General features: G+C 49.1%; 8 protein-coding genes across 8 annotated transcripts; 5 read left to right on the top strand and 3 right to left on the bottom strand.

Moving 5' to 3' along the window:
- Positions 1-377: 377 nt before the first annotated feature.
- On the top strand, positions 378-616 carry M430DRAFT_33441 (hypothetical protein; the record flags this gene model as incomplete). The annotated part of the gene is made up of 1 exon (XM_024866372.1): positions 378-616. The coding sequence occupies exon 1, from the start codon at positions 428-430 to the stop codon at positions 611-613; it is 186 nt and encodes a 61-aa protein (XP_024724496.1). The 5' UTR covers positions 378-427.
- A 2,204-nt stretch (positions 617-2,820) lies between these two features.
- On the top strand, positions 2,821-3,123 carry M430DRAFT_16605 (hypothetical protein; the record flags this gene model as incomplete). Its single annotated transcript, XM_024863494.1, has 2 exons — positions 2,821-2,839; positions 2,900-3,123. The coding sequence occupies 2 exons, from the start codon at positions 2,821-2,823 to the stop codon at positions 3,121-3,123; spliced, it is 243 nt and encodes an 80-aa protein (XP_024724495.1).
- A 249-nt stretch (positions 3,124-3,372) lies between these two features.
- M430DRAFT_33440 (hypothetical protein) lies at positions 3,373-7,383 on the bottom strand. The gene has a single exon (XM_024866371.1). It carries the CDS (start codon positions 7,168-7,170, stop codon positions 3,472-3,474), a length of 3,699 nt encoding a protein of 1,232 aa, XP_024724494.1. The 5' UTR covers positions 7,171-7,383; the 3' UTR covers positions 3,373-3,471.
- Positions 7,384-7,561: 178 nt separating this feature from the next.
- Positions 7,562-8,527, top strand: M430DRAFT_95231 (hypothetical protein; the record flags this gene model as incomplete). Its single annotated transcript, XM_024869880.1, has 2 exons — positions 7,562-7,585; positions 7,646-8,527. The coding sequence occupies 2 exons, from the start codon at positions 7,562-7,564 to the stop codon at positions 8,525-8,527; spliced, it is 906 nt and encodes a 301-aa protein (XP_024724493.1).
- Positions 8,528-8,868: 341 nt separating this feature from the next.
- Positions 8,869-10,384, bottom strand: M430DRAFT_94813 (hypothetical protein; the record flags this gene model as incomplete). Its single annotated transcript, XM_024869866.1, has 4 exons — positions 8,869-9,791; positions 9,856-9,896; positions 9,978-10,135; positions 10,190-10,384. 4 exons carry the CDS (start codon positions 10,382-10,384, stop codon positions 8,869-8,871), a joined length of 1,317 nt encoding a protein of 438 aa, XP_024724492.1.
- A 336-nt stretch (positions 10,385-10,720) lies between these two features.
- M430DRAFT_116038 (hypothetical protein) lies at positions 10,721-15,252 on the top strand. Its single transcript, XM_024861616.1, has 5 exons — positions 10,721-11,049; positions 11,100-11,190; positions 11,240-13,750; positions 13,798-14,445; positions 14,497-15,252. The coding sequence occupies exons 1-5, from the start codon at positions 10,871-10,873 to the stop codon at positions 15,115-15,117; spliced, it is 4,050 nt and encodes a 1,349-aa protein (XP_024724491.1). The 5' UTR covers positions 10,721-10,870; the 3' UTR covers positions 15,118-15,252.
- A 641-nt stretch (positions 15,253-15,893) lies between these two features.
- Positions 15,894-19,216, top strand: M430DRAFT_208043 (hypothetical protein). Its single transcript, XM_024864371.1, has 4 exons — positions 15,894-16,089; positions 16,144-17,304; positions 17,389-17,446; positions 18,002-19,216. The coding sequence occupies exons 1-4, from the start codon at positions 15,993-15,995 to the stop codon at positions 19,086-19,088; spliced, it is 2,403 nt and encodes an 800-aa protein (XP_024724490.1). The 5' UTR covers positions 15,894-15,992; the 3' UTR covers positions 19,089-19,216.
- A 579-nt stretch (positions 19,217-19,795) lies between these two features.
- M430DRAFT_16599 (hypothetical protein) lies at positions 19,796-21,086 on the bottom strand (the record flags this gene model as incomplete). The annotated part of the gene is made up of 2 exons (XM_024863493.1): positions 19,796-20,403; positions 20,903-21,086. The coding sequence occupies 2 exons, from the start codon at positions 21,084-21,086 to the stop codon at positions 19,796-19,798; spliced, it is 792 nt and encodes a 263-aa protein (XP_024724489.1).
- Between the last annotated feature and the right edge of the window lie 53 nt (positions 21,087-21,139).

Raw genomic sequence — 21,139 nt, 5'->3', positions numbered from 1 at the left:
CAATAAATGTAGGATCGAGGGTTTGGGTGTTGACCGACCATGTACATTTGAGGATTGAAGGGGAAAAAAAAGAAATAAAAAAACATACAACAGTAGGTATTCGCTGGTGGTCACCCACCCAACTACTAATCTACCGATCTGAGGCTTATGTATGGCAGAGCGGACGGGATGCCCAGTTCTCCTCAGTCTGTGGTCGTATGTGACAGATCTTGTTCTATCTGAAAATATATATAATATACCTACCAGTCTATAGCAACGGAGCGCGGTATACGGTGTTTCGGGCTTGATCTACTCACCGAACACATGAGGTGCTTTATCGGGTGGTCATGGAGCAGATGTACTGATAAATTAAGTAAATGGATCAGTTAATCAATCAACCTGTGCAGTGCTACTACAACGCCTTTCACATTTCCTAGGACTACCTAGTATGTGTGTCCTCGAAAATGAATCTCAGCCATCCTGGGAAAGTATATCACACACGACACTTGGAGAATCCGCTCCCAATGCCAGCTCTTCTCCATCACGGAAGCTGGTATTCCCTCTTGTTAACCATAGATGTCCCTCCCGGCTTATCCAATCATCATATCTGCCGTTCCCTCAAAAGGTTGCATAATGCGGACTCTCGGTCTCTTGAAAACCCCTGTAGTAAGACAAGTCATATAAGGTAGGTCTAACTTCTTCTCATTTTCAGCTTCTCCATTCTCAGCCTTCGTCTTCTGGTCGACCTCGTCGAGACAGCGACACAGCCTGTCATGCGCGCTCTGCAGCAGCTCAGACGGGTTCGGCAGATCACGAAACGCAAACTCGATCTTTCCGCCACGGTAACCTTTCTTGAACGGCGCGAAATCATTCCCATCGTACAAGATAATCTCTTCCATGACTTCGAACGGCCACAAAGTTTTCATAAACAGGTAGTTAAACATATCGGAGTAGAACTGGCCCATGATGTCAATCGCCATGCTGCGGAGATTGCGGCGCGCATGTCCAAGGAAGGACTCCATTCCGATGATGTTATAAAAGCCCCTGGGAACCAAACGATCACACCTGTAATTAATCCAGAGTCCCGAGGTCATGCCCTCATAGTATGGAAAGGGCGTCCTGGTTTTGAAATCCAACTGGTAATAATGGAGCGCCTCGGCACGTGACTCTTTAGAGACGAAGAGGATGGCGGGTGCGCGGAGGGAGGTGAGAATCGAGAAATAACGCTCAGTGTAAAAGATGGAATCGGCCCCTTTATGTCTGCAGAACTCGTTGTTCAGCGCTATGTTGCGGGGTTGATGGCACGCAAAGTCCCAGATCTTGAGCCGGATTTCGGTAGGAAGCTGTGAGAATAGCGAGAATGTGGTGAGAGGAGGAGGCGGGTTTATAGACTGTTCCATTGTGATATGGCAAAGTAAGATAAAGATATAATCGATCTGATATAGAGGGCGAGGGAAAATGATCTGATATATAGAAGTAGCTTTGATTTCTATCGAGTCAAGTGAGGAGGTAGCGGGAACGGATTCCTCAGAAAAGGGACTTGCCTATAGTTATAATAAGACAAGTCAAAGTAAGAAGACATGAAGTAGAGACTATAGATTCAATAGAATAATCAACGGGGAAGTCCTGGCGGCTAGAAATATCATTAGTTCTTATAAGTGCTGGAGTCTGGACCATAGATGGAAGCGGATGAATGGTACCGTGACCAAATCCCCAACTTCCAAATGACCAAAGCCAGTTCCTCGGTTACGGTGGCCCGAGTAACCACCCAAGCCACCAACGTCATTCCATTCATCGAGAGATTCAATCAACTTTGTTTCTACCACTCACTGTCTTATGTATCATTGGGCACATTTGCTCTTGTTTTATGGTTATTTACCCCATTGAAAAGCACTTTCAAGTGAAGCGCATTCATTGAACGGTTCGCAACCACGTATTTCCTTTTTGGCTTTTTCTCCCTTTTGTTTCCTTTTTTTTTTGGGGGGGGGGGGCCTATTTCTCCCGCCCTTTTTCCTCCTCGCCCTTGAGGGTTTGAGGAGAATGAAGATGATTCAAATAATTATTTTGAAGCATCTAGTGAAGGTAGAGAAAAAGGGCAAGTGATATCCGTGTGATCCGGAGTTTCGAGAAACAGATGACATGAGTCCCCAATATACGAATTTCAAAATTCAACGTCAGATTTGACCTTCTCGAACGAGTAGCCGTAGGCCCGTTACTACGCTCGTATTGACTATCCTCGCGGTCCTCTTTGCTTTTCCGTACATTCTTGTGGCCATTGGCCTCTTTCCAAACTCTGACTTCGAGCTTGGCTGATTCAAGATCTGGACCGACGCCATCGTTACAATCAGCCAAAACTTACAAGAGAAGAATCAAGATGGATCAATTGGGCATTCTTATCCTATTCTTACGACACATATTTTTACCACCAGTGTCGTTGTCATTTCCGCACCCATTGTGACAAGAATTATCCGTTGTCATATTTTCTTCCTTATTCACTTTCTACAGCGTTGATCTATCAAGATTCCAAATGCCCACTCAATAGGTAATTGAATAACCAACTTTTAAAAGTTACCTCGCAACGTGGATATCTCGTATGTCACCGCCCACTGTATCGTCAGACTGTTGTCGCCATAGTTGCGCAGCTATTCATGCAAACAAAAGGCCATCTTGCCATGCAGCATGCTTTAAATAGGGAATTACTTACAAGACGATATGTGAATCTTCATTCCATGTTCAACAGCCGGGTACTCGAGCGCCACGCTTAATCGACTCGTGAATGTCTGCAGTATCCTCGCAACAGACTATATAAACACCTCGCTGGATAGTCGTGGAACAAACAACATGGATGCGATTAGTGTCAGTACTTGACAGAAGTATAAAGTCAACCATGTCGACGCCAACGCTAACTAACTACCGCTAGCACCAGCTAAAGTGCACAAAATCAAGGACGAGGAGATTCCCCGGAGAAGCACTATGGACATTGCGGGACTGAAAGATTTTGATAGTCAAAGTCATCTATTCCCATGGCGCAACTTCTTGAAGTCCTTAGAATCAGCATTCAATCGTAGACCGGAATTATTCGTTGTGATTCTTGATCTTGTTGTCATTCCGCTAACACCGTTGTCATTTTCGGCGATTCTTTAGGATCAGATGAAGGTGGTTGGGAATTCAATTGCTTACCAAATCGGAGTGTGTGTCCTGTCTTCTTTTCGTGTTCACTCCAACGTCGACAGAACCGAACTATATCGCGGATCAACTCGACTTGGAATGAACATGAAAAGAAGACAATATTTAGGCAAAGTCGACTTTACACCAGGGGCACATGCTACATCCAGGCACCTGCTGTGTGGAGACTGGTTTACGGCGACAGACCCGGGGGGAACGTACTGTGTTATCGAGTATTATTTTACTTATAGATTAATTTGTCTTTTGATATTCAACTTCATACAATAACTCCAGGGGTATATACGCAGAGGCTCGGGCCTTACAATTCTATGGCGATCTATCAGCACGTTTCCCACCCCTCATAATCTCTACATCATGGTCCCTGCTCTCAGTTCTAGTAATGTTCATCACGGACTGTCTTCTCGTCCTAACTCTCTGTAACGGCATCGGCAATTCTTCCTCTTCCGCCTGCCTCCGTCTTTCCAATTCCTCTTCATCAGTCGCCCGACTGTTTTTCCGCTCCAACTCATGTGGTTGCTTCCTGGCGAGGGACGGCCTTCTTTTCCTCAACCCCAATTTCCGGGGTTCCTGGTCCAGCTCTGGGAACGTGTCTCGACGTTCATCTTGTTCAGCATTCCTCGTTGCATCTGGGGCACCATCTACCGGTGGCTTTCCATAGTCTCGGCTGATCCGCTCCACATATTCTCTGTACGTCGGCCTTGTAAGCAATCCACTGCGGAACTCGTTCGCTCCAACTAGCAACTTGACCAAATCGATCAACTCCTCTAAATACTCAATAACCTCGATTTGACCCGCACTAGCCGCCATCCAGCTGAGGAACTTCTGTCTGATGACACGCTTCACCATCGACAGTTCGATTTCGGTCCTTCCACTCTCACGGTGATGTTGGAGATCAGTGGGTTCTTTTGAAAGTATGACCTCTCTCACCCGATTAACCATCCGCAAGTGCGCGAGGCGGGCAGAGGGGAAGAACTGTGGAAGAGGAAGCTTGGTGGTAAGCCCTTCGTGGACGGCAAAGAGGATGAGTGTTACTGAGCCTGCAACATTCCGACGGTAGGGGTATACCTCGGTGTTCAGTTCTTCCAGGACACCGGAGCCATATGCTTGGCGAAGATGGTGCATATTGTCCATTTTGTCAACGATGGAGTGGAGGACGTAAAGTATTTCGGAATAGATGAGAGCGAGACCTTTAAAGGAGCCTTTGAGACGAGGTTCATTGGCGCAAAAGGGTAAGAAGGTCTCAGCTGCTGCTAAGGCGCCATCCGCCTTCCCTCTTGCGAGCTGAAAGCGAGCGGAGACGACAGCTGAGTGAGCATCAACGTTGGCTTCGGTATCGATACCATACGCGAGACATCCTTCCATTTCAATGATTTGTCGTATTGAGGCGGCGAGGGATTCAACGAGTCGGTCTCTGGCTCTGACAGGGAAGAGAACAAGTTCCACAATTAGAGCTACGACACCACCGATGAGGAATGCGATAAACCGTTTGAGGAAATTCTCAGTCGCTGAGCCGGGGACCGTTTTGTCTTCTGTGGCGAGCAAAACGATGGACATAGAAATAATCGAAACCATTCCTGCTTTGACGTATTTCGACCCAAGTTGGATATAGGCCGAGGGAACGACGCCGATTGCCAACATTACAACACCCACAACCCGATTACCACCGCCAATTTCATACGCAGCCCAGCCCCATAGACACCCGACCGTTGTCCCGAATGCTCGTAGTGTGAAAGTCATTACCGAAGTTCCGAGAGCAACTTCAGTAATGAGTATAAGTTGCAGGGCTGCCCAGAGTCCTCGATTTAAAGAATACCACGTATTCCATTTGTATACGAAGGCAGGCCATGACACGAGGAAAACGGCGACAGTGAGTTTGATAGCATAAGCAACGTCCTCGCTTCCAAGTAGGTATTCGACGGTATCCGCAAGAGCACTTCGTAGTTTGTGAATGAGAGTGCCTACTTTTAGCTGGACAACTTTCTTCGATCCTGTGGTACGTGTTGCAGGCTGCGGTGCCTGAAAGCCATTTAATGCAGCTGACTCTATATCGTTTTTTTTCGCCAGAAGCTCCTCGCTTGTCCCAGAGGACTCTTCGTCTGGACCCTCCTTATCCTCTTTGTTACCAGTTCGAGCTTCCTTTCGACCGGCTTCAGGCAACGCGAGCATATCCTCTTCACCCCCAGAAGTAAGCCATTTCCGCCAATGGATCTTCGGGACATAAAGCCTCTGTCGACCATGTCGGGCTTGATATTTGTCCACAATAACTCGAGAATGCCTGAGCATCGTCAAAGTATGGAATGCGGCCTGCCGCAGATTCAACAAGAAGGAAGATATCAAAAAGATCTCCATACGTGGCATGATGTCAACGCTAGGATGGTCCAAATCTTCAAGTGCTGCAGCCCTCTCGAGAGCGGCAGCAGAATCCTTGTCGAAACCCTGGAGTGCCTCCACCAAGGTATCGATGTGGATGTCAATTTCCTCCAGTCGAATGCCTGCCGGACGTCGCGCTCCCGAGGGAAGTTTTGGGACATCATAGCAGTATGCCAGACATGATGTTATAACATCAACACTTCGATCGATCCTCTCTTGAAGATCCGCGAGGGGTTTAGCGATGCGACTTACGAGATGCTTCAGTAAATCAATGTCACCGAACTCGATCTCCTTGCGAGGCTTGACCATTTCGATGTCCTTTTCGAGCTCCGTCTTACTCTCGCTCTTTGTCTTCCTCTTCCGCTTCTTCTCTTTACCAGACTCAGCCCCTTCGTCGGTATCATCACGTGAAACGTCAGGCGTATGTGAACCATCATATCCAGTTCCAGGTCTTGAATCTTCGCCAATATCGCCATTAGCTGGTTGTTCCTTACGCTTTATATGATCTTCTTCTTTGGTCTCTGTTTCCGTCTTATCGTCCCGGTCACCCATCAAAGCATACTTGCTCTCACAGGCTCCAATTAAAGCAATGACGTTTGCGACGAGTTCCTTCATTGCGGTGACGCTGATGGGTTTCAGATCTTTGGGTGGCAGCACTGCCCAGGCCAGTTCAAAGTTGCACTCTTGTTGGGCTGCCTTGCAGCTGGCTAACTTTGCACGTAGCGTTGATTTCAGGTCCGTCAATGTTTTGAGTTTGACTTTCTTGGGTTTCTCATCCGTCTTGGGCTTGGGGGTCACATTCTTCTGGCTTCGAAATGAGTGCAAGATTCTTTGCACCAGAGAAGGGTTCGCATCCGCGGTGGTTTTCTCCTTAGATTCCTCGGCTGCAGTTGCAGGCTCGTTTGGATCACGTCCAGTGGCTTCAAGAGGCTTATCTCCCATGTCTTTCTCTGAGGCTTCAATAGAGTTGACAAAATACTTCCCAGCATCTCTCAGGGCCCCTACCGTCGCTCCAAGCGTATCGATCGTTGTAATACCCAGAAATCTAGATGAGAACTCCGGAAAGATAGATATGTTGACCAGCAGTATTACTGCCACAGCAGTCAGAATCGGGTACAACAGCTGTGTAACCGCCATCTTTGTAACCGTTGTTGCAGTGCCCGTCAACGTAACCACTGTAACAATAACCAGCAACAAGACAAAGAGGAACAATCTCGGCGTATGCGACCTCAGTATCCCATGGAACAGCAATGAGATTGCTAAGAACACGCCTTTGATTGTGTAAGCAGCAGGTTTATTCGTGTGAAAAATAAGAGAAGAGAAGTAGAGGCCGAGCATCGACCAGCCAAGTCCAAGGAACGTTCCCGCGACGGAGAGCGCGAGCGCTTCAGCCATCATGCCGAATCTTCTTCCGGGATGCCCGAAGACGGTGGTCAACGGGGCGAGGTAGGCGGCTTTTCCATATACGCGGGCAATAGACGGAATTATCGCAATTATTACGGCTATTGTGGTTGCGATAGTGTTCTTAAGTATACGCTGCCAGAGATGGTTGGTCTGGAGGTTCGTCCATATTGCCTTTGCACGCTGCTCCAGCCAGGCTTCGCATTTCTCCACGTATTTCTTGTATTTCCCCATCGCGCAGCAAGACCCTTATGTGTATTCGTCAAATGTGTCAATGTACTTCGCTGCGTGTATCCGTCTCGGAGGTGGATGGAGAGGTAGATGGAAGGTCATCGTATCGAATCGAGAAATTTGTTGGGATATCCGAGTGATATGCTCAAGATACTATAATGTAGTAAAATACATAACCAGTATAGCATAATATGTAGCCATTGAGGGTGGTTGGGGACAATCCGACAAGATCCTACGGTGGTGAAGTGTGCGGCAGGTTGTCCGGAGGTTCGAGGTTTTCGTGAAGTTGATACTAGCTGCGCGGCTAGCATTTGCCGATGACCGTAGTTATCAGGCATGCTCCCCCGCCTTGCAACATGTCCCTCACTTGAGAGAACTCAAGCCAAACATCACGATGGCGCCCTCATCTTCCTTGATAGTCTGTTACCCTTCTTGAAACCCTCATGGGTTTTCAAAATCCAAAGCTAACATCTTCAAGGCAAAGCTCAAAGTGCAACTCAAGCTCTCAATCGCGCGCCTGCGCATGGTCCAGCAAAAAGATGAAGCCGTATCCAAACAACAGCGTCGAGCCATGGCGCAGCTTCTCGAGATCGGGAAAGTCGAGAGTGCGAAAATCCGCGTCGAGAATATAATACGGTCAGACATTACCACCGAGCTTCACGAGATCCTCGAGTTGTACTGCGAGCTCCTACTTGCGCGCACCGGCCTCATGGAATCGCCCACATGCGACCCGGGATTGGAAGAGGCGGTAAAGAGCTTGATATACGCGGCGCCGAGAACGGATATAAAGGAGCTGCAGAGTGTGAGAGCGTTACTGGTGGATAAATATGGCAAGGAGTTTGCGCTCCAGGCGATGGAGCCAGATGCGCATGTGTCTGAGAAGGTTCTGAAGAAATTGGCGGTTACGCCACCGAGTCAGGAGTTGGTCAATGGATATTTGGAAGAGATCGCAAGGACGTATGGGGTTGACTGGCCCAAAAGACCACAGGGGGATCCTCCGCAATACATCGATGATGATGAGGATGAGAATCCAAGTGGAGGGCAGGCGCAGAAGAATCTCGAGGAGCCGATATTGGCAGGGGGGCCAGAGACGGGCAAAAGGGAGGATGAGCGGGAGGAGCTGAGTCGGGCAACACCTCCGAGGAGTTTTGGGCCGAGTAGTCCACTCAGGGTCAACCCGCCGAGTCCAAGCACAGACAATCTACACCCGAGGGTCAAAGTCGGAGCATTGGATTTGAAGCCAAGCAAGAAGATGCAAGATGTTAGCAGTGGGAAGGGTACGCAGAGTAAGGGCCCAGTTGGAGGCACAATACCAGATGTTGACGAGTTGGCGAAGAGGTTTGCGGCATTGAAGAAATAGGGAGGCGAGGCATAGCCGAAGTTGGGAGTTCGGCGTTGGAGGCGTCCCTGAAACACACGGGCCTAGTTGAATGTATACCTATTGACTGGCTCTGATCGTAACCCCCCCAATTTGAGTATTTATTCTGCGTAAACCGTAGGGCTGAAAATAATTAGATTTTGTAGGAAACCCATAGCTTGTACAATTTGCCTCACTGGGTTTCAGTGGTTGACCAAGGATTGCTTACTACACGTGGCAATTAAATTGAATCAAAGCTAGAATCGAGTGCGCCTTTTTTTCCTTGTCAAACCTCTACAGGCTTGTCTGACAGCATAAATATCATAGTGCTACCTGAAAGCAGCTCAGTAGCTTCTGGGCAAGCCTAAGACCTTTTCTCCCACAAAATTCATAATCATCTCCCTCGATACAGGCGCAATCCGAGGCACAAAACATTCCCTCAAATACCTCTCTACATGATACTCCTGTGCATATCCCATCCCGCCTAAACTCAATACGCTCCTCTCGCAAGCCTTGAATGCCGCCTCAGCAGCCAAATACTTAGCACTATTACATGCGACTCCCACCGCTGCTAGCGTAATAGTTTCATCTGTCCTTGACTGATCGTAGAGTCTTGCGGCATGGTACGTGGCCAACTTCGCAGCTTCAAGGTGCATGTAAGCATCCGCGAGAGGATGCTGGATCCCCTGGTTCATCCCAATAGGACGCCCAAATACGATTCGCTCTTTGGCGTATCTCGAAGCTCGGTACAAAGCAGCGTAGCCAAGTCCTAGTGCTTCTCCAGCGAGAAGACATCGTTCGGCATTCATACCATGGAGGACGATCTTGAATCCCTGGCCTTCTTTCCCGATCAATGAATCGCTGGGGATACTATAGTTATCGAAGAAAACCTCATTAGCATCCACTGCTCTTCCGCCCATCTTCTTGATCTTCTTCAGTTCGAGTCCCGGCTGGTTCTTGTCGAAATCAATGAAGAAGAGTGAGAGGCCTTCGGATGGCTTTTTAACCTCCTCCAGCGGAGTGGTGCGTGCAAGCAGAACCATGTTTGAGGCTACTTGAGCAGAGGAAATCCATATCTTCTGGCCGGAAACCTTGTAGTTGTCTCCATCACGCACGGCTCGGGTCCTGAGTTTCAGAGTTTCAAGACCGGTGTTTGGCTCTGTCACTCCGAAGCAGACCCGTGACTTGCCATTGATAAGATTTGGTAACATTCTTTGTCGTTGCTCTGGGGTTGCAAATTTGGCTACCGGTTGAGTGGCGTATACATCTGGAATAATTAAATGAATAAAACGAAATACATAAATGACGGAGGGATGTCTAGAAAGACTCACTGGCGTGGATAGATTGAGCTCCTGCCATGCCAGCACCGCTCCTAAAATCACAACAATTAGGCTATCTCATAGAACCAAGTGTTGGATGGCGGTAAGGACGTGAAATAGGTGAGATATCATACTCTGAAATTGTGTGCAACATCATCGTGGCTTCTGATATCCCCAATCCAGACCCACCGAGGTCTTCTGGTAGGGCAATTCCAATCCAGCCATCTTTTGATAAGGCCGCATGCAATTCATGGGGGTACTCTCCGGACTCATCATGGGCCGCCCAGTATTCCTGAAAAAAACATTCAACAAAACTTCTATCAAGGTCCGAGTCATCCGAACTCACGTCTGGGAAGTTTGAGCATATCTTTGCAATCGCCTCTCTCACTTGTAACTGCGTATCTGAGAACCCACTTGTCTCCATCAAAGGATTCATACGGCGCGGTGCTGATATAGAAAACGGTCTTGAACGAGAATAAGGAAGGGGAAAGGAGAGACGCTTGGCTTGGTTGAAGCATCTCGGAATAGATCTTCGAGACATGCTTTACAAAGTATTCAACGATGTGCTGCGTGGATTGAGATTCTAGATTCAAGCAAGGGGATCTCTACCCTAAAATATTCCAGAGAAAGCAAATATTGCAAGAAGAGCAAGGAAAACAGAATACTCGTACTGTACGTTACCTTAATAATAAGAATGATCAACGGTTAATGGCAAGAGGTTCGGGAGGGGCTGCCGGGAAGGTATCCCCCGCTACCGCACATAGGCGCATTGTCACCTGACCTCGGCCTAGTCCGCACTGGGAGGTGGGCTAGCTGCATTAGGGAGCGACCAAAACAATGATCTCGCGCGGCATCACGCACGACTCGACCGCTTCAGCACCCAACAGCTACGACAAAATTAACGACCTTACCTTCTATCCAGCTGTGGACGAGCGCACGACATGATTTCATAACCCCGACTTCGAAGCAACCCACCGACTTGCGACACGCGTCATAGGTCGACGCGCACTGTTTTGATCCATCAACGATGGCGCCTATCCGAGCAAACCCGCGATTGCAAGTCGGATCAGCATCATGGATATCAGAAGAGCGGTCTTCTGCCTTGCAGATAGTGGAATCAGAAGCAGAGGAGTTTACCTTCTCAGCACGAAATGAGGTGGACTGGCTGAATGAACATATGGCTGAGATATTTAGTGAAAATCAAGTGTAAGTAAACAACCCTTCGACAATAAGCAGGGCTAATCCTATGACTGCAGGAACGTGGCAGAAATATTCAAGACACCTGGGAAATTACGAGGGAAGACTCCAAGAACAGCACGGAAGGTCAATCCATTGGAAGTACGCGCGGTAGGTGGAATAAACGCGATTATTTCCAACGAATACTGACACACAGAAGCCTCTATCAGAAGTATTTTCAGCGACACCGAGAGCTGGACCCAGTCCATTTCGACAAAACCACTTTGAGAAGCCCACACCAACATTCCGAGTGGCCGAAGATGGACCAGGACCATCAGAACCGGAGCCCGAGCGAACAAAATTGGATATTGAGGATCCCTTCGCAACGAAACCACCAGTGAACTATTTAGCGGACTCTGGGTACTTTGGAAGTCAAAGGAATGACGCGACCCAAGACAGCCGAGAAATCCAAGTGCCTCAATCCGATGCGCTTACAGATGTCCATACTTCACCGAAAGCATCATCACCCAAGTCTGGTCTAACGGAGCCACCCGTCGTCGAAGATGCTACAGTTCAAGCCCGCGATTCAGGTGAGGGACAAACAACAGAGGCCTCATTTCAATCCGCGAAAGAAGAGCAAACCAGGAACTTGGCGGAAGATGTAGCGGTTGTGGAGGAATCCCCAAAACGAAGTCCAGAGCCGAAGAAAACTACGTCTCCCATCCCTGAGTCGCCAGTACAAGACCAAACCGAGGAACTTCCATCTCCTCAGAAACAGTCACCTCACAAGCCCGAAGCAGTAGTCAAATCTCCAATCAAGACTGCACAGCCCGAGGAGGTAGCTCCAGTAGCGGAGGACGAGCATATAGATGATGTTCAGTCTCAATCTGATGGTTCAAGTCCAATTCGGCCTATCGTTCGGAAGAGTAGCTTAAACTTTGCTTCATTGCCTGCAAGAGAACCGATCACTACGAAGAAAAGCATTGGAAACCGCTTATCACGCACAGGTCAATTGGAACAGTCGAGAACTAGCTATTACGGGAGGGCTACCGGTGGGAAGAGCCTTGGAAGTGTGAGACAAGAGAATCAACGCGACCTGGATCATGATGAGATGGACATCGAGGAGCCTGGCCAGGAGGATACAGATGGCGAATCTAAAATGTCGCGTCTTCATAATAAGACGTCTACCCAACGACTGCAAGACCAAATCAGCATGCTTGGAAAATCCCAGCCGAACGCTCGACCGGCTTCTAAGTCAATCGCGAACAGTGGGGCGGTTCCTTTGCAGGCAACTCAAGTGAACCACGCTTCAACTGTCCAAGAGGCTCCTCAACACAGGTCTCCCCAACACAAATCTCCATTCATCGCCCCTGGAGCCTTTCCGGACGACGAAGAGGATAGTTGGATTGGTCCTCCTACAGCTGCACCAGCCGAACATTCAACTTTCAGTCCGCGATTACAGATATCGAAAAGTCACTCTACCGATGTGATGGAAGGTATTCATGGGACAGGGAGCATTGGAGACCCACAATTCAGTGTCCCCAAAAGAGATGACGACAGACAGAGATCTCCTCTTCGCGAGGTGGCTGTTCCCGAGAGAACGAGTCCCCTGGGTCACATGAAGTCGGCGTCGACATCGGTGCTCCGCTCTCCCCCCAAAGAAGTAGAATCGTCAGAAAATCAGAAATCGATTTCTGTGTCTAACCCAAATCCTTCGACCGGATCGGCTGATGCAACAACACCTCCAAAATCCCCGTCAAGAATTCCCCGAGGCAGTCCATTGAAGGCTGCAAAGGATAAATTCTCATCAATTCTCAAGACGTCAAGGGGGTTATTTGCCAGTAGTGCGGTCGTCAGTGCAGAGGCTAAAACAGCAACTATGTCACCGGCTACAAGTCAGATCGGCATGAGTTCACAGCCATCTTTCGAGGAAGTGCTTCGGAATACGCAAGCCTATCAGATGCAGAATAGCCCTAATAAGAGTCAAGATTCTCAACCCGTACCAAATAGTCCTGGAAAGCCTAGTACACGAAGGACTCGGGCCTCAACAGAGCGAGAGGAACGACGAAAAGAAGAGGAGGCAATAGAAGCCCGGGAGGCTAAGGAAGCGAAGGAGGCGCAGAAAATGGCAGATCAGTTAGAGAAAGCTCGCCAGAAGGTGCAAGAGGAGGCAAGAGTGTATCATCTTGAGCAGGAAAGGGTTGCAGTCATGCATAAAGAGGTTATTGCTCGCAAGGAGCAAGAAAAGATTGCCAAAGCAAGCGAGGTGAATGTGCCCAAGGCGGCACGGGGCAGCCCCCGCAAGACGAAAGCTCAGTTGGAGGCAGAAGGAATTGCTGCCGCTGCTGCTAGTACAGACGAGCTGTCAAATAAAGACATTGAGATGCCGGAGGTCGCCGCCATACCTCCGCCTGCTCCTAAAGCGAGATCCCAAATTGGAAGACCTCCTGCAAAACGTCCCCTGAGACCAGCAAAGGAGCCACTCACGAAAGCGAAACCTCCAACGGTCATTCGAGTCGATACTGGGTCCCAACGTGGTCATCAATATCATCCATCCAACTCCACTCTTGCTGCTACTCTTCAGGAATCGCTTGGTGCTCCTACAGCGGGGTCTACCCAAGGTTTGAGAAGCAAAGTCAGCACCAGTTCAGTGCAGAGTAAGGCTTCAAATAGCAGCTTCAGATCTGCAGCAACGAAGGCATTAGAGGCTGCGGCGAGAAAGAAGGAGCAGGTATGTGTATATCTAATGGTTTGCCATTGATAACTGACCCGTAGTAGGATGAACTTGCCGCTCAGCGAAAACGAGAGGCTAAGCAAGAAGTTGAGCGACAACGGGCTGCTAATAAGGAGGAAGAACGACGCAAAGAAGAGCAGGCACGCCGTCAAGAAGCAGAACGTCAGCGCGCAGTGCAACGGGAGAGAGAACACGCTGTTAGTTTGGCTGATGCAAAGAAGAGTGCGTCCCGGCAAGCTATGGAAAAGAGGAAATTGGAGATGGAGAAGGCGAAACAGACGGGGGCCCCGCCTCCTGCTATACGCCCGCAACCTAATGGCGACCTTACTCTCTCCATGCTTCAAGATAAGTCATTACCTCATGCTCCGCAGCAGCGCAACGACATGAGCCACGCAAGGCTACCTCGTACAAATTCCACTGTTCATCGACCACAAGATGATCCTAACAGGCCTGTCAACTCGGTCCTGCACAATACCGCGAAAGTTCCCCCGAAACGGCCTTTACCGCAAGACGCTGGAGATGAGCACCATTCTCGTCCCACGACTCAGCGTAACCCGCCATCCTATCACAACGATAGCCACCACTCTAAGCGCCGTAAGACCAGTGAGGATTTCGAGGGTGACGACGATACGACTGAGCCCCAGCCGAAGATGAAGGCACCTCCTATTCGTCAATCTAGCAGTCGTCAAAAGGTATGTGAATTAAATCTGCACCTTGGATCACTTCTTGCTCACCTCTCACAGGATGTGCCAACCAAGTCAATCTTTTCTAGCGGGTACGCCAATGCGCCGCCCCCCGCCAACCTTCAAAGAAGCACTCTCATAGCCCAGCACAACCAATCAAAGCCGGCCCATCCAATGGATATGGCTCAAATATCGAAGGCGCCCATCCCATTTGCTACGAGCTCAAACCAGGGCAACACTCAACATAAGACCCCAGCGCGACCCGGTCAACCTCCCCATGGAGGAAAATCAACCGCAAAATCGGCTGCCAAATCCTCCCCACGATACCAGAATGGGGAGAATATCGAGCTTCCGGAAATCAATACCGACTCGGAAGATGAAGACTCTGATGCTGCAGATGAGTTTGTTGCTATGGGTTGGACCAACTCTCCAGATCTGCGGAAGCAACTCGCTAAGCAAGAGACCATTGATCCAACTGAGATCTTTGGGCGGCCCGGGCCGTTGAATATGGAAGAAGTCTTTAGCAAGAGCAAGGATAGATGGCACAAGTTCCGGGCACGGACATCAAGTGCCAATTGGAGTGGACAGGACCGTCTCACTGAAGACGAGATCCGAAAGGATCTGGAAGCAAGAGAGCGTGTGCGGAGGCAAGGCGGGTGGACATATGACTCTATGGTTTAATCACTGTTATAAATTGTCTGGTGTTGTATAGGCAGGGTCCGGATGGTCTTGTAGGTAGACTGACGATGGCCGTTTGTTATTACTGGTGTTTGGTGGCGTCTTCATGGGGCGAGCATAGAGAGAAGAAAAAGGACTAATGCATTATGGAATGATTCTTATTCTTATGATTACCTATCTTGCCTTCTTTGCCTTCTTGACGGTCTTCACCTTCTTTGGCTTATGCTATTCCAGCGATTGCCATGATAAAAGCGGTGACCGAAAAGCGTTAGAAGCGACAACACAGCAGAGGCGAAAGGACCCCAGGAAGATTGTCCCGCACAGCATTCCCCGTAGAAGAGAACACTCCTCTTGTGTGGGATCCAGTAGGCTATGTCTTTTCCATAGCCTCTTGGAAATCATCAAGCCACACTCCTTAAGCCTTGAAAACAAAGAAGTTCCCTTGGTTTTTCTCCTTATTTTCCTTTTGCGTGTCGAAAGTGAATTCGCGTATTTATCGCGGTATCACAAGGCAACCGATAGCTCTACCGTCCTACACTTCGACAGGCTTGCTCTGCGAAAACTTCAACCACCTTACTTCTCCTCCCTCCACAACCGCGACGGACATAAATCGATACCTCTGTGTTGTGTTCCAGTCATTTGCCCGCTCACTGAGCACGCGCTGCTGCTTGCGCGCTAGTCATAAAGGAGTCTCTTTAGACATCAACAAGCATACAAATCGCCAAGAACAGGTGTATCTTTGACCCACGCCTGGCAGGGCGAACACGACTTCGCACAGGGAACACGACTAGACGCGACTGAATTCACATGAGACTTTCCTCAGGCAAAGCAAACCGCGTTCACTTGGTCTCTCGGGCTCAGTGAGCCACGTTTGCGCCATGGTGAGGGCGGATTTGACTCGAGACTACTACGGGGATCTTGAGATCTCTCCAAATGCAGATGTCAATGATATTAAGAAACAGTTCAAGAAACTAGGTATACTGCCTGTTACTTGTAGCTTTTTGACACCTAGCTAACCGCGCCTGATAGCGCTCTTGTACCACCCAGACCGCAACCCGGGACGTGAAAGCGAGGTCACTGCTAGATTTCAAAAGATCCAGTCGGCACATGAAGTGCTCACAGATGCTCACGAACGTGCAAAGTATGATGCAAACCGCCCTCGACCTAGCAACACCTACCGAACAGGAGGGAACCCGCGAGGAAATCCTTGGTCTAATGTCGCTTCGCAATATCCCCCACCACCCAAACCTCCTACAGCTCGCCGACCTCCACCACCCTCTGCCGGAGCTCAACGCTATAAGAATTTTGAGACACCTAGGCAGTCTGCAAATAAGACAGCACAGGAGGGAGCCGAAGCTAGGAGAAGCACATATGAAGCATGGGAGAGAATGAGAGAGAGAGTCCCCCCACATGGGTCGGGTTCCGCATTCAGCGGAGCTGGCCCAATACCCAAAGGAACACCCAGACCGACCCGAGATGAGACTGGCCGTTCAAAGAATCCCTCGGGAACCAAATCGCGCCCCGTATCTGGCGAATTCCAATCAAGTCCTCATAGGAGAGCCACTAGCCAAACTTCGTCAAATCGAAAAGGGTTCATGCCAAACACACCAGGTGGAGATGAACCTGCTGCACCAAGAGGTGCTTATTTTACACAACGCGATAGGTCTGCTCAAGTTCCACCTCCAAGAGATGCCGGCGCTTCTACGTATGAGCGGCCCCCAGTTGACCCATTGGGGCAATTCAGAGAACGGGTTGACGTTGCATTTGAGCCTCGTCAAAGTACACCCTATGCCACACACGGGGGAGAAAAGTTCAACCCTTTCGAAAGTGCTAACATGAGCAGATCAAAGAGCACTCGTGTACCATCTAATCGATATTCGTCAAATGATATGCCAAGAGTTGGTTCCGATTCAAAGCTGAACTCCCCTCCCCGACCTCATTCACAAGAAACCCCTGCGGGAGCCTTCAAACCGGCATTCGTTGCTCCGGATTCTGATGACTCTAGTTCCGATGATGCGCCTAAACTCAGAACCAAAACGCCTCGCCGGGCTCCAGCCTTTGCAAGCGCATCACAAACCTTTGCAAATGCTGGGAACACCAGGTCTACTCCTCCCAAGACCGGTCAGTTCAGCACAACATCTATGTTTAGTCAGCCGATGGCAGATGGAACAAATGAATCGCAAAAACCACGTAAGTCTATCCCAATATCGCAGTTTCAGAAAATGGAGCCAAGCGAATCTCTGCCAGAATTGCCGCTAACATATCTCCCTTCAGATGAACCTTCTGCTGCTACGGATAAGAGCAATACCAAGTCTGATAACGGCCCTTCAATGTACGACTTTTCCTTTTACAATTCAAAATCCCACGACAGGAAATCAACTTTTGAAGACAAGCTACCGACAGTGTCGGGTCCGACTTTATCTAAAAACCCTTATTCAGCCCCGCCCCTAAAGCCATTTAGTACCTACTCAGGCTATGATTGCTACCGCAAGTGGCCTAATTTATTCCCGAACTCTGATGGCGAGAAGCCTGTCACATCTCCTAGTGGAATTGCAGGCCAAAACCTCTTCCCGTTGGAAGAGACCCAGCGCTCCATGCTCGACCGTCTTATTAGCAAGCGCCATGCAGGCAATTCAAACTCACCCCATACTCCTTTCAATGGGAAGTATGGCTCAAATGCCGATAGTAGCAAAATGCCAGCGCAATTAAACTTCAATGCTGCATCTCCTGCTTTCTCTCAATACAGGGAGTCTCATGCGACGTTAAGTCCATCCATGAGCCAGAAGCATTTGAGTAGCCCGTCTCTGAAATCTAATGGAGCTGAAAACTCTCGTCGCTTTTGGCAAGAAGTTGATCAGATTAATGCTAACAATTCTGGCCGTTCTAGATTCTCCTTCAAACTCGATCCCGATACCTTCAAACGCACGGCCCCTTCAAGTTTCAGACCTCATAGTACCGAATCCATCAACACAAAATTCACACCAGAAGATTGGCATGCAACATTTGAGGCAAGCCATTTTATACCCGAGCAGAAAACAGCGAATCTGGCACATCGTCCACGTGCACAGTCGGGCAGCCGCTCAAGAGGAAGATCGCCTACCAAGGTCCGACCCACTGATTCGAACTTCACCCAAGCGCAGGCCGAGCCAGAACCACCAGTTTTCCCCCGTGGTGCTAAGTTTTCTCAAGCCGAATGGGCTGGAACTTTCAAACCTCAAACCTTCATGCAACCTCCAGTCACTCCTATAGTCAAACCAACCATGGCCCAGCGCCCATCCAGAAGACGAGTTCCTAGACCAACGATGGGCACTGCTGCAGTCGTTGATGACGGAGACACGTCGGACGAACCTATTTTCCAAGGTCGCAAACAGTCCGCAACCGCGGCTCCACCCGCAACCGCTGCACCATCAAGCCCTGATGCAATGGATGTCGATATGCCTCCTGCGGCCTCAGCCTCAACCCCTGCGCCAAATGCCAGTGAAGGAATGGGAGCAAAGGTCAACTCTGAGGCTCCGAAGCGTGCCGCTGCAACAAGTCAACCTCCAACGGATACCGAGTCCCTCAAAGTAAATTTTGAAGACCTGAAGATTCAGGATTTAATCTCCAATATGGATCTACCTACCCCCCCGGTTGCACCACAAATTCCCGCCGCCCTCCTGCCTCCTACGAAAGAGACCTACAGCGCGTACGAGGAGAAATTCAAGACCTACATGCGTGAGTGGGATCTGTTCTCTACTCGCATGATGTTGCATTTGGTGGCAAGAAAGAATCAGAACGATACCCTTGGCGCGACAAGATGGATGAATGGTGAAGGTATTAAGTTTTACAGAAAGGGCTTACAGGAGGACATTGCGGTGCTTCAGTGGTGGGATGGTGCATGCCAACAGCATGGAGAGAATATGAAGCAACACCAGGTGCTGATGGAAGGGATGACAGAGACCGAGGAGAGGCCCCGGAAGAAGACGACGCATTAACCCCTCAATGCTCGATTTGATTTAGGCTTTCTTCTCTTTGGCAGTTAAAGATTGTTATCCCTTGGATGGACAACAAAAAAAGACAAGAAAGAAATTTTAGAGCAGAAAGACAGAGGAAGGAAGGGATGCATAGGAGTTTGGTATTTTCATTTTGCTTCTCTTCTCAACGATTGCATTAGGTACCTATTTAAGTTGTTGGTTGGTGGAAAGGTGGCACAGGTCTGCAGAGATGGATGGATTGGGAACAGATCGTGGATGAAGATGATACCCGGCTGCATTGCAGCATACATAAGGAAGCGATCAATTGGGCGACTTGAGATTGGGATTGGGCATTGTGTATGTATGTATGATACGAGCGTGGGCGTTCAGGCACATCCTTCTTGGACTGATGAACTACGGACGTCGGGGGGAGGGGGAGGAGGGGTTGTGAATAGGGTGTCAGAGTACTAGTGACTGAGGCGTTTTACACTCTCATACACGATACCTGGCAATGAAATGAATGCCTGATTGTAAACCAGGTATGAAATCTCGAGATCCTCTTATTGTGAATAATGTAATAAGCAGCGCGGGCTTAGTCTTTATTAATCAAGGATCGAGTCAGATACGAACATCCTCGGAATTGCCCTGGGCGTCATTTACTACACCATTTCTTGACACATCTCAATACTTCCAAGAATCACATATGATATAGGTCATACACATCCACTTCATTCCCCTTCCTCTCTCTTCACTCTCTTCTTATTTCCCAACACACCTGCCCCCCCTCCGTCATCCATCGATGGAGATAATGCTCTCTTGTGTGTCGGGGGTGGCCAAACATCGGCCATCAAGTAGTCAATTATCTCGCCGACCTCGTCTCTTAAACTGAAGCCCTGCGTGTTTTCTTCAGTCTTCACCTGTGAACCTGCAGCTTTCTCCTTAGATAACGATTGAGAAGGGATTGTAGTCAAGGCCTTTTCATTCACTTTGCTCGGGGAGTTGATTTCTGACTTCGTGGTTTGAGATGGGAATGCTGGGGGTCGCGTTGTGCTGCGGGAACCCGCTGGTGCGTCTGCTGAAAGGCAAGTCGCGTGGTTTGGCTCAAGAGTATCGGGCTGGCTTGGTGGATTATTATTATTGAATTGAACGACCTGGCTTCCCGAGGATTCAGCAGTTCTGATATCCAGCGATGGGGCGAATACGGTCTCGGGGGCTTTGGCAAGAACAGGTTGAGGTCCTGAGCGATAAAGGTCAATCTCTGGTCTCTGAATCCGAGCTGGTTCTTGCTTTTTCGGTTCCTGCTTTTTCGCAGCAGACGAGGCGGTGAATGCTTTATCTTTGTTTTCGTGAGTGCAAGCTTTAGTTTTTCCCAAGGGGGTGGTGGTGGTTGGTTTTCGAGGATCCGCACCCGGGAAATGCGAATTGTTGGACCCTTGAAAATTGAAAAAAATCTGTGAGTTTTTGATCCCCTCCAAGCTCTCTCTCTCGCTCATTGGAAAGGAGTTCTCGATTTTGGTTGGTAGAGAAGAAATAGAAATAGAAACTTACAAAGCTTTCTCCATACCCAGCGCTCGAGCAGGTATTGCTCTGCTTCTCTACTCACGTTGCCGAATGAAATACTCCGTCCTTCAATCCAACATGCCTCCCATTTTTGGATCGGTATCTTGTCTTTGCGAGCTTTGAACCACATGTTACGCGTCTGCTTGACATAAGCTAAACTTGGATCCTGACCCATGAATGGTTCATTCCCTTTTCCCCATTGATTGATAAATAATTGCGGTCATAGAAGAAGAATATCCCGAGTTGGGATCTTGGGGAGGGCAGGGGATACATACAGTGCTTCTCGAAGAAAGTCTTCTCCGCTTTGTAGATCTGCGAGTCAGAGCTCATAGTTGGATTGTCCTGAAGGACAGAGGTCATCGTCGCACTCCATTTCTCCCAGAAGATTGCGTGGGTGCATCCATCAGCGAGTGCCTTCTGCCTTATCATCTCCAGCTGGCTCTTATAGGGACGAGCCATGATGGAGGCTGGTGGTGGTGAGGTGTTGTGGTGTTGTTGTGGTTGAGGAAGGT

This window comes from Amorphotheca resinae (genome assembly GCF_003019875.1).
Source record: "Amorphotheca resinae ATCC 22711 unplaced genomic scaffold M430scaffold_2, whole genome shotgun sequence".
NCBI classification, from domain to species: Eukaryota; Fungi; Ascomycota; class Leotiomycetes; order Helotiales; family Amorphothecaceae; genus Amorphotheca; species Amorphotheca resinae.
Note: the sequence above shows the minus strand (reverse complement) of the source record. Positions and strands in the feature narration are given on the sequence as shown.